A 12,689-nucleotide genomic window follows, 5' to 3' on the forward strand; every position below is an offset into this window, starting at 1 on the left:
ACTGCCGGTGGCCCCTGCCCCCAGCCGGCCCCGCCCCCAATCAGCCTCCCCCACCCCATCAGGGGTGGGCTGGCCAGTCCCCACCCATGCATGAATTTGTGCACCAGGCCTCTAATACAGTGGTTCTCAGCCTGTGGGTTGTGACCCCTTTGGTGGTCAAACAACCCTTTCCCAGGGATCGCCTAAGACCATCCTGCATATCAGATTTTTACATTACGATTCATAACAGTAGCAACATTACAGTTATGAAGTAGCAATGAAAATAATTTTATGGTTGGGTCACCACATGAGGAACTATATTTAAAGGGCCAGAAGGTTGAGAACCACTGCTCTAGTATCTATATATTTACCTCCCCCCTTGATCATTTGAGAGTTTGTCAAAGACATCATACTTCATTCAGCCCTAACTACTTTGCCATCAATCCCTAAGAATAAGGATCAACCGTTTTAGGAGTTCAGACTAGTTATTGTGTAGAATATCCCTCAGTTTAGATTTGTTTGCTTGTTGCTTTAGATGAAACACTTTTGGTTGCAGATAGCACACAAAGGATCTTGTCTCCTTTCACATAGTGATATCGAGCTTCTCTTCTGTCTCTTGTCTTTTTCATTTTCCATTGTGTCTTCCAGATCTCTCCATGGTGGTAAACAGCAAGCTTCCTTCTTTTCTTTTAACCTGTCCTTCATGATATGACTTCACCAGCCGCTGTTGATAAACATTTCAGCGGCTTCCAGTCTTGCTAAACAGACAGGGACACAGTGGCTAACCTCATGCTTTTGTCATTTCTCACATGTGGAGGTTCAGAGAAGTTCCTGGAAGTGGGGTGGCAGAGCCTTAGGGCATGTGCGCCTGCGGTTTGGTGGATGTTCCCAAACCTCCCTCCATGGGGCTTGCATCAGTTCACACCAACGCACTAGCATGTGCTTTCTCACAGAGCGTTGTGTCCGAATTCAGAATTTTGCCTAGAGAAGTGGCACCCCAGTCATGTTCTAGTTTGCATTTCTCTTAATATTGAGGATCAGCATCACTTACCAGAGCCATTGACATTTCCTTTTCTGGTCACATCACTTGCACATTCTTTTATTAGCTTGTTCCTTTTTTCTTGATGATTTTTCTACTTAGTTCCCACCTAAAGACATGGCTGTCCCCAGATTCTGATTCCCTTGGTGACCTTTCCTACCTCCCTGCTGTGGAATGCTCTGCAAATTCCCGGTAGGAATAAAAGATTTCAAGATGATTGCATTGCATTATTCTCATTTTGACTTTATTAAAAAAAAAACACACACTAACAAAATAGATTAACTTAGGCATGGAACTAAACTTGGATATGTTTGCTGACCAAGTTCTATGAGTCAAAATACTTAAGAGCAGAAATACCTAATCCTTCTAAGAAAATCTAGACTATGCTGGTCTTAATTTAATAGTGGGCTCACCCCAGCTGGTGTTGGCCCAAGAACTGAAGGGTCTCAGGTTCGATTCCCAGTCAAGAGCATGTACCTGTGTTGCAGGTTCGATCCCTAGTCCCAGATGGTGCATGTGCAGGAGGCAACCAATTGATGTGTCTCTCTCACATCAATGTTTTTCTCTCTCTCTCTTTCTCTCCGTCCCCCCTCTCTAAAAGTCAATGGAAAATATATCCTTGGGTGAGGATTAACCAAATGAATGGATGAATGAATGAATGAATGAATGGCTCAAGCAGGAAAGTAATTCATAACAAATGTATAAGCACTTGGAATGCTGCACCACTGAATGCACTGGCTTGGCGGAGGGTCTCCTTGGGTCTTCCACCAAAGACCCTGCATTAGGTAGGTTGGTTACCAGTGAAACCAAGCCAGACTGGCTGAAGCAAGACCGTGCACTTAATCTGAGGCCGGGGTCTCCAGGGATGGAAACACCCTGACTTCATGACCGTCTAGAGCAGGGGTGGGCAAACTTTTTGACTCGAGGGCCACAATGGGTTCTTAAACTGGACCGCAGGGCCAGAACAAAAGCATGGATGGAGTGTTTGTGTGAACTAATATAAATTCAAAGTAAACATCATTACATAAAAGGGTACGGTCTTTTTTTTTTTTTAGTTTTATTCATTTCAAATGGGCCGAATCCAGCCCGCAGGCCGCAGTTTGCCCACGGCTGGTCTAGAGCAGCGGTTCTCAACCCTGTGGGTCGCGACCCCTTTGGGGGTTGAACGACCCTTTCACAGGAGTCACCTAAGACCATCGGAAAACACATATATAATTACATGTTGTTTTTGTGATTAATCACTATGCTTTAGTTATGTTCAATTTGTAACAATGAAATTGAGGGTCACCACAACATGAGGCACTGTATTAAAGGGTCGCGGCATTAGGAAGGTTGAGAACCACTGGTCTAGAACAAAGAGTGAGGTGCTGACAGACACAGCTGTCTGCCAGCTCTGTACCTTTCTGTGTACTGTCCTGCTCAAGTTTTCTCTCTCTCTCTGACCCATTCTGTCCATGAGGCAGAACCTCTAGCTGATGAAAACAAACGAAATCACCTGCTCTCGTTTCAGTTCCCACCCAGAGAATACCTTTCCCTCCTCCTCTGGCCCAAATTCAGCTCAGGCCAAGTGCCCACATGTGCAGTAGTCAGCAGTGGCCAGGGCGGTGGGGAGATCCCTAGGAAAGGGACACTGGGCAGATCCGTGAAGTGTCCATTAGCAGTTCCATCAGTAATGAAGTGGAGAGAATGTCATGTGGGCCAGGTCTTATTTCCCTGTATGCTTTCACTGAGCCAAGTGTAGGAACCAGTAAATCTACACAGGACAAAGGGCAAGTCAGTTCCTACTGTCAGCATAAACTATTAGAGAACCTAGCAGGATGACCTGTTCTTTGAAGTGACAGCATGTCGACAATAATCGAATCTAAAACACTATTAACTTCACATCAGTTCCTTAATACGTTCAACTCTTGCTCTTCACAAATAGGGCTAATTCTCATCTTTGGGGTAACTTTTGTTTTCTTTTTCTTTTCTTTTTTGGTGGGTAACTTTTCTTTAGAGCCTTACTGTATAAAATTATAGTAAATGAGCCCAGCCAGTGTGGCTCAGTGGTTGGGCATCAACCTATGAATCAGGAGGTCGCCGTTCCATTACTGGTCAGGGCACATGCCTGGTTTTCAGGCTCAATCCCCAGTAAGGGGCATGCAGGAGGCTGCCAATAAATGATCCTCTCTCATCATTGATGTTTCTATCTCCCTCTCCCTTCCTCTCTAAAATCAATAAAAATAAAAACAAAATAAAAATTACGGTGAATGAAATAATTCTAACTCAGAAGGAATGACAGTGAAGAAAAAGCTCTGAACACAAAGAATTGCCCTGCAGTAGTAGTGAGAGGTGCAAAAAACACTTAGAATTGGGATGAGGAGCAAGGCTGCCACAAGGGAAACAGGACATCTCAGAGCTCACCTCTAAATCGCCACCTTGTGCTGCATTTCCAGCCGGTTGGCCAGAACTTGACACAAAGCGCGTTTGAGTCATTGCCTCCTCGGGAATCAGTGATTGTGGTGCTACATCTATCCTGTCAACACAAAGGGGTGTACAATCACACATGAAATCACTGCTCCCGGGGCTCAGGGGCTCAGAACAACTTCCTCAAAACAACAGTCTAGAAGACTGGACATGCTGAGTATGTCCTCATTGTATTCAGGAATTGCCAGTTAGAAGCTTGTACCTGCTAATCTATGAAGTTCATTGTTACGTTAAAGAATAAGTACTGGTTGGTTGCACTTGGAGGGCAGAGCAAAGGGACATCTCTATAAGTGTTATGTACGCATCATACACCATCAGACACACAACATCCCACAGCATGGTTCTCCAGGGGCGAGGCTGGGCCACTGGGGAAGGAAACATTTTCGTTTTCTTTTTCACTATGGATGTGAAACTAAAGGAACCAGTAATGCATTTATTCTTCATAAAGCTGGCAAAGTCAAGAATTAGTGTGATAATATATACTGTTCGTAATATATATGAATATATATATTTGTTCCATACTATTTTCAATCTTCCATCACTTTTCTTAGAGATTTACTGTATAATTTGTTTTTAAAGTCAACCTTATTGGAAGACCATATTCCTATGTACAATAAAGTGATTTACCCAGCATGTGGGGATGTTGGAATCCATGCTAATTGAAAGCAGGGTGGGAGGAAGAGCGTACTGTTTGCTGAAACATCCACTGATCTTGAAGAGGAAACATGCCTTGAGGAATGTCTAGGCATCAAAACACAGGCGCTTGGCAGACAGATTCAGATGGAAATACTGCCATGTGCATGGCTTAGCTCTCATCCCTGGTCGAGGAGCCTCCTAGACCAGTTCCAATGCAGCTGTCTCCTCCCTGCTGTTGATTGAGACTTTGGTGGTGTTTAAATTGAACATACAATACCCCTGGCACCCAGATCCTGGTTTCTATTGGTTTCCTCCAACACAGGGAACCAGGGCTCCTTGATGGCTGATTCTAGGACTGGAGCAGGAGTGAGCTTAGAGAATCTGTAGTGGCAGGAAGTAAGGAAGTGCTCACAGAGCGAGCCGAAAGAGCTCCCAATGGCCGAAGCTGGAAGAACGGGAGCAACAAAATAAATAAAACAGTATTAGATTATAACCCAAAGTAGAAAATAAGTCCATACTGATATAAATCTATGACTGAATTAATAAGTGGTGGGGAAGAGGCGTCTCCCTGTGCCGAAGAATCCCAAATTATTATTTTTTTAAATATATATTTTATTGATTTTTTACAGAGAGGAAGGGAGAGAGATAGAGAGTTAGAAACATCGAGGAGAGAGAAACATCGATCAGCTGCCTCCTGCACATTTCCCACTGGGGATGTGCCCGCAACCCAGGTACATGCCCTTGACCGGAATCAAACCTGGGACCCTTCAGTCTGCAGGCCGACGCTCTATCCACTGAGCCAAACCGGTTTCGGCGAATGCCAAATTATTCATGTAGACATTTCATGGTCAAAAAGGTGAGACGTAACTCCCCTCCCCTGTGCATAGTGACTTCGTTCCAAACGGTGCAGGATAGAGGGGTGGGGGGAGACCTGCACAGTGGAGACACCTGACAAACATGACCTCAGCCAGAAGATCCGGGTCAGTGTCACAGAGACAAGTCATGTGATGGCAGGGACCCATGGTCCGATATGCCGAGAAGAGCACTTTATATCTGTGTTCTTCTCCCAAAACCTGCAACCCCAGTCAACAATGAGAAAAACGACTGATCACAGTGGAGGGACAATCCACACAATCCCTTAATAGACCTCAAAACTGTCAAGATCATCAAAAAACAGGAGAGTCTGACATGTGGTCTCATCCCAGAGGAGCCTCAGGAGAACAAACATCACGTGGTCCTGAGGGGACCCTGGGGCTGGAAGAGGACATTAGGGAGGCACTAACGAAATTGAACAAAGGCTTTGGTTAATATAATGTATCAATATTGGCTTATTAATCTGAGGGCTGTACCACACCAATGTAAGATCTAATGATAGGAAAAATTAGGTGGGGGTATGAAATTTATTGGAACTGTTTTCAAAACTATTCCACAAATCTGAATCTATTCTAAACTTAAAAGTTGGTTTTAACTAAAAATGTGACAGTTGTTATCTCCAGGGAGTAAGGATGGAGGGGGTACATGGAAAAGTTTCTGGTTCCTTCACTGAACACTTGAATTGTTTGTATTTGTCATGGTGCACATGTAGTTTTTTTTTAAAATGAGAGAGAGAGAGAGAGAGAGGGAAATTAGCATGTGTTCTATTGCACAGTGTAACTCTTGCCTTTACCAGTCACTCGGTAAGAATGCGTTTCCTCCACATGATGGGTTTTCCAGCTTGGTGTCCTGCTCGTATGGAGGTTGGATCAAAGGGGCCGAGTACAAGGGACACCCCTGCTGAAACATGAATACGGAAGACACCTGACTCACTGCATCTTCCGGCTCCCCCCACCTGGCGAGTAAGTATGAGCTTCCGTAGTGGCCTGAGTTTAAATCCTTTGGGGGGATGAGCAGAGGTATGGCTCCTCCGGACACACTGGACGGATCATAGCAATGAGCCGCTCTCAGCATCTGTAGTGACAGCACCTTCCTACGAGGAATAACAAGGAATCCTGATGTTCTGGGTCGTATTTGCTTTCAGGGACCTCGTTCAGTTGGCAAAGGCAGCTGTGAGCGGAGACGAGAAAGCCCTGGACATGTTTAACTGGAGGAAAAGTGGCTTTGGAAGTTTCTTGAAAATGGGATCTCAAGAGGGACTGTCATTCTTTGTCAGCTTGATGGATGGTAAGAAGCTTCGTTTGGGATTCTAGGACACGGAAGCCTTTCCAGGGCGTCTAATAAGGATATAAAACAAATAGATGGTGTTTCTGCATAAAACTACAGGCTGCGTGTGTGCCAACCTCAGAGTGATGCATTCGCCAGCTTTTTGCAGTTATTTATCCAGTGTTCAAAGAATGGCTCCACTTAGTTCTGATTAGAGACAAATTGAGCTTTATTTTTGTTTGGAGGCTTTTCAAAAACACATTTTTATTGATTTCAGAGAGGAAGAAAGAGGGGGAGAGAGAGAGAGAAACATCAATGATGAGAGAATCATTGATCGGCTGCCTCCTGCATGCCCCCTCCTGGGGATTGAGCCCAAAACTTTGTCATGGGCCCTGACCAGGAATCAATCGGTGACCTCCTGGTTCATGGGTTGACACTCAACCACTGAGCCACATGGGCCAGGCAGGATGGGTGGGTGTTGTTTCCAGCCTGCAGTCACCAGCCAGCCTTCATGAGTGGCCCACATTAAGTGATTTGAGCACAACTCCTCCTTAGCATAAAGAGTGAGACAGGCTGCCCTGGTGACAGCTGATACATGCAATATGAAGTTAAGAGAAAACTAGAGTCTTTGTAGTCACATGAGACGCTCACAAGTGTGTGTCTGCTGTGAGGAAGAGGCCAAGGAAATGAGGCTTGCACAAGGCGGTGAAGTTTGAGGAGGATGTGTCAGCATGACAGGGAGAGGAGAGCGGAGGAGAGCTGGAAGGGGCTGGGACTTTGAAGATACCTTACATTTAGGGGATAAAGAGACCGTGCTGAGGGAATCCAGGGAGGTCACCGCAGGGACCTGGAGCGCGCACAGTGCCATGGGGGTGCAGGGAGGGGAGATGCCAGTGCAGGGGCCTCTGAGGAAGAGTTGACAAGATGGTGTGGAAAGAGATGCATGAAGGGAGAGACGTTGGCGACTGGAAGAGGGCTGTGTGTCAGCTCTTCCTTCCACTCGGTAACTTGGGCTTCAAAGGCAGATTATCTCATATCTGTGTGCCCCGGCTTCCTAGTGTGTAAAACGGAGACAGTGATAGTCAGAGTACCTGCTGCGAGAGCTCGCCGGAAACAGAGTGGAGTTAATACACATGTGAGTGCTTATCACCTAGCTAGCCTGCCACACATACGTGCTGAGTAGATGCTCGTTGTTGTTGCAATTAGCCTCTAGAGAACGTTGAACTTTCAGTTTAATAGGAAACAAGTTACCTATTAGGAATAAGATGAGGAGACTCCAGAGAGCAGCAGCAATGAACTGGATCCCGGAGGAGGTTCCACCTGCCACGCTCAGAAGCTGGGAGAGAAACCAGGAGGTGGGCAAGGGACTGGCACGCTCAGGGTGGACAGGAGGAGGGGTTCCAGGCTGGAGAGGCCCTGCAGCTTAGGGAAAAACAGCCAACCAACCATGCACGGGACGGAGGGGACAGACCTAGGGCTAGGGCAGGTCACAACCTAGGGCCTCGGTGCATGGGTGACAGATGAGCACCTCATGTTAGGGGACCAGGATGAACAAAGAGTTCCGAGGCTGCGGGTCAGGCGGTCATCAGTGTAAGTCTGAATCCTCTGAGGTTGGTTTGGTGGAGGTAGTGATGGCTGAGGCATCAGGTGTCAAGGCTGAACGTATTCCTGAGATGGCAGCCTGTGAGGTCATATGCAGATGTTTTTGAAATATTTTCTTTGCAAATTTTTATAACGAAGATGTTTATTTTGAGAACGCTCCCTATGGACTGCTGGTGACGGTCCCCTTTGCCCTCAGGGACAGTGCACTACGTGGACGAGAAAGGCAGGACCACTCAGTTGGCGTCCACAGACAGCTCCATCCAAACACTCTTCTACCTCGAGAAGAGGGAGGCGCTGGTGGTGGTCACGGAGAACCTGCTGCTGTCCCTGTACTCGGTGACACCTGAGGGCAAAGCAGAAGAAGTGATGAAGGTGGGCAGAGGGGCAGGGCCCCGGCTGGGTTCTCCTGACCTGATTAATCACCCTTTCCAGTTCCTTAGCAAAGCTGTTTCACGGCCACTCCCAGAGCTGTTTAGTACCGTGATATGTTATACGACCTTCCGCTCAGGTGAGGGGAAGTGAGAGTGAAGATTTTTCTGGCGTCAGTGGACAGACAAGGTGAGTCGGGCTGCGCCCTCCAGGATCGCTTCACTGGCGGCCTACAGACCCGGGCGTGAGAATAACCGCTCACTTTGCAGCAGCTTGTTCAACCTCCACCATGGAATTGTGGGGAAGGGCATCGCCCTGCTTCCTGGCTGTGCAGACAAGGCCTGGAGGGGGCTCACTCACCATTGACAGCCTTGGGATTTCCCCCCATGTGCGGCTGTCCCAGCTGCCCCAGGCACACGGGCACGTTGTTTCACCGGAGGGATGTCTATCCCTCAGCAGGTGTTCCACTGTGGCTACTGAGACTATACCTTGACGTCCTTGAAGGTGCCTCGCGGCATCAGCCCCGGGCCCTAGCGCCAGGAGGACACCCCTGTCCTGTCAGGTGCTGCTCATCGCTGCCCTCCTGCTAGCTTCTTGGTTTATACCAGAGGAACCCATGTTCCTTAGAGAACTCTGAACTTCCCCTAAAGATACTCATAGATTGTGGAATGGATTGATCTTTTTATCAGTTGGTATTTGTTTGGTCATTTGTGTATCTTTGAGCACAGCAGTTGAAAACATGGTCGATCAATCACGTGGACCTGGGTTCAAGTTCCCCCTGAGCCACTGCAAAACGGGTGTGATGCCTGCCTTGGAGGGCACGGTGGTTCCTGACCTTGGTCCTCGGCTCAGCTTGGTAGTCACTCTGGAAATGGGCTGTGTGCCGTGCGCCGGCAGCCGCTGTATTAACCACTTAGTGTGCAAGGGCGGCTGTCAGCGCTGGCTGTGCAGCCTGGAAAGCTGATCATCGTCACCTCGCACCTCCGTTACTGCTGAGTCTGCAGGAAGTCACTGCAGACAGAGTCCAGGCTCGCAGGCAGGGACACAGCCCCAGCAAAGCGGCATGCTCATTTCGGGTTGTTTTTCCTTATTCAGGTAAAGCTGAGTGGGAAAACGGGTCACCAGGCAGACATCGCTTTGATTGAAGGCAGCCTTCTGGTGACCGCCATCGGGGAGGCAGCCCTCAGGTGAGACTGGACACGCCAGGGATTGTGGGATGAAAAGTCAGTCTCAAATTGTGATGAATTTTCACAAATTGGACACACCCAGGTAACAGCTCCGAGATCAGAGAACAGAGCACATTAGAGACCCAGGCGTCCCCGCCCCCACGCCGGGTGGACCTGTCCCGTCTGCCTGTGGAGTCCCTCTGCCTGGTGTCTGTGAGCGCCTGCTTCTCGCTGCTGTGGTTCCACATGACGCTGGCGGCTCCCCTGGGTGCGTGTGGTTCAGGTCTTTTGTTCTCATCGTGACCTGGTGTCTGTCACACATGGACCCTCTTTTATTAATAGCTGCTTCCTTTGAAGACGAACAGGGTACAAAGCAGATCTAAATGTAATGACGGCCTGCTTGTCATGTCAGAGTCCAATGGGCCATGACTTCTTCCTGGATTTTACAGCTCGCTCGGCGAGTTGGACAAGCCCCTCAGAGCCGAGGGCAGTGCACTGGCAGTCTCCTTAGCGAGCATTGTTCCTTCCCTTGTAGATTCTGGGATTTAGAAGGAGGAGAGAATTACGTGCTGAGTCCAGAGGAGAAGTTCGGCTTTGAAAAAGGAGAGAATATAAACTGTGTTTCTTACTGTAAAAGCAAAGGTGAGATTTCTCGGGCTGGCATAAGGGAGAAGGAGAACCAACCTCCTGCTTTGCTCTTTGGCTGCAAAATGATGATGGTGGCTATTTAAAGGCTGGTAACTCGGTTATAACTGTCAAGTCATTTGAATAAAATCAGTCAAGAATGAGAAAGTAACAGTGAAGCTTTTCATCCCACATGAAGGTCAAGAGTTTGGTCCAAAGTGTGACCAACCTGGCTGTCTGCAATTGATCTCCATGCTCTCCCAAACACCAAGAAAAAGACAGTGTGGGAAACTTTAGAAATATATATACATACGTGTATGTATGTATGTATGTATGTGTATAAGTGTACACACAGGGAAGACAGAACAGGAGATGAGCCAGAGTGGCATTTATTTCGTGCCTGCTGAGTGCTAAGTGCTGTTCTGGCATTGAAGACGCAGATGGGCAGGCAGATAGGCCTCCGCTCTCATGGAGAAAAAGAAGAACCAGCATCAGTACCCCCACCAATCACATGCGCACATGCACCCACTGTATCGCCAGGTAGTCAGCCATCAGTTCCTGCGAAGGAAGATACGGCAGGCGAGGGCTGGAGAGTTGCTGGGTAGAGGGCTGACGGACTGGCATTTCAGAGAGGGTGGTCAGAGAAGGGAGCTTGCTGCTGTTCTAATCCCTTTTCAAGTCAATGACTGTGGACTCGGTTTTTACGTGTAGGTCTTCTGGCAGCGGGCACTGATAAAGGGCGAGTAGCCATGTGGAAGAAAGTGCCAGGCCCCCATAGCATCCGGGGAGTGGAGGGCAAAGACATGTGGACCCTTCAGACCCCTACTGAGCTCGAAGGGAACATCACGCAGATAAAGGTACAACTCTACCAGGGTATCAGATACACTCATGTTGTGCCCTACAAAAGTGAAGGAAGTAATTGACTTTGTACCTATCATTGTAAGTTATTCAGTTTAAAAGACTATAATATAAAAATAAAGGCCTTTTGGAGTTCAGAATTGCAGAAAAGGGATTGTGGATCTGTAGTAATCTATATTTACTTTCTGTACCCACCCCTTTATCGCTATCCTTCATCTTCCTGTCTGTCTGTCTATCTGTCTATGTTAAAATGGCTTTATTGGGTTACATAATGTACCAGGTGGTCTTTAGTATATTCACAGAATTTTTTAATCATCACAATACATTTTGGAACCATTTCATCGTTCCAGAAAGAAATTTCATACCCATTAGCAGTCATTCCCCTTCCCCCAGCCCTGCAACCACTAATCTACCTTCTGTGTCTGTGGATTTGCCTATTCTGGACACTTCAGTAGAATCACACTCAATATGCTTGGATATGAGATTCTTTCACTGAGCATTACATATTCTAGGTTCATCCCAACTGTAGCATGTGTCAGTGTTTCATTCCTTTTTATGGCTGAGTAATAGCCCCCTGTCTGAATAGACCATACTTTGTTATCCTTTTATCCAGTGACGGACATTTCGGTTGTTCATACTTTTGGACTGTTATTAATAACTAGAGGCCCGGTGCATGAAAATTCATGGCCTCAGCCCGGCCTGCCCCCTCTCACAGTCAGGGAACCCTCAGGGGCAGTAGGCAACCCAGCCATCAGAAGAAGGTGATGCCCCCATCACACATCTGCTGCTGCCACTGCCAGCAGCACAAGCCTCGGCCCGGCCCTGGTTACCTGCGCCTCAGCCCTGCGCAGCCGCCATCCGAGGCTTGCCTGAGCCTCAGTCAGTGGATGGATGCAGGAGGACCCAAGGCTCTGGTGGGGCTGAGGAGACTCCTGTGGCAGGAGTGCGGAGCGGCCGCCCTGGCTGAGGAACAGAGGATACTCTCAATGACATGAGTTATAACTTCCAGTTTGTTGGACACCACAGTCAGGCTTCAGCTTCGGGAGAGGGAGGAAGAGAGGAATGGGCAGCTCATTGGAGAAGCCTGGGTGAGCTGTCAGTCAGTGGGGGGTCAGGAGGACCCAAAGCCCCCAGCAGGGCTGAGGGGAATCCAGCGGCAGGCATGGAGCAGCTGGCCTCGTGCCCCTCCCCACCCCCCCGGGCGCTGCCATCTTGTGATGGCATGATGGTCAATTTGCATATTACCTCTTTATTATATAGGATGAGGATGCTGCTGTAAACATTTATGTACAAGTTTTTGTGTTGACATATGTTTTAATTTCTACTGGGTATTTGGTTCTTTTTTGATCATTTCTGTCTCTTTATTGATAGTCTCTGTTTGGTGAGACATTGAATCATACTTCCTTTACTTCTTTAAGCCTGATTTCTTTTAGTCCTTTGAATATATTTTTAACTAGAGGCCCAGTGCATGAAATTCATGCATGGGTAGGGTCCCTAGGCCTGGCCGACGATCAGGGCCGATCTGTGGGATGCATGGGTAGGGTCCCTAGGCCTGGCCGGCGATCAGGGCCGATCTGTGGGGCTACCGGTGGGGCGATCGGGAGGAGGGGGGCCTGCTGGCACCCATCTTGGCTAGCCTGGCACTGCCCGCTCGCCGGCCCTGCCCCCCGCCATTGCTGCCAGTCGCCTCCCTCTGTGGGGTGATGGGGGGCCCCCCCGCTGACACCCGCCTTGGCTGGCCTGGGGCCTGTGGGCTGGGGGCAGCTCCTGCACTGAGCGTCTGGCCCCTGGTGTTCAGTGTGCATCACTAG

The 12,689-nt window shown here is 48.2% G+C and overlaps 1 protein-coding gene across 1 annotated transcript in view; it reads left to right on the forward strand.

Moving 5' to 3' along the window:
• IFT140 (intraflagellar transport 140) overlaps positions 1–12,689 on the forward strand; it is a 94,275-nt gene that overhangs the window by 11,404 nt on the left and 70,182 nt on the right. The window contains exons 4-9 of the mRNA XM_006763928.2: positions 5,834–5,955; positions 6,138–6,280; positions 8,058–8,233; positions 9,326–9,417; positions 9,932–10,038; positions 10,732–10,877. Of these exons, the coding sequence (XP_006763991.1) occupies positions 5,834–5,955; positions 6,138–6,280; positions 8,058–8,233; positions 9,326–9,417; positions 9,932–10,038; positions 10,732–10,877 (786 nt within the window). The remainder of the gene's footprint in view (positions 1–5,833; positions 5,956–6,137; positions 6,281–8,057; positions 8,234–9,325; positions 9,418–9,931; positions 10,039–10,731; positions 10,878–12,689) is intronic.

The sequence above is a fragment of the Myotis davidii genome, unplaced genomic scaffold, assembly GCF_000327345.1.
Source record: "Myotis davidii unplaced genomic scaffold, ASM32734v1 scaffold599, whole genome shotgun sequence".
Lineage (NCBI taxonomy): Eukaryota > Metazoa > Chordata > Mammalia > Chiroptera > Vespertilionidae > Myotis > Myotis davidii.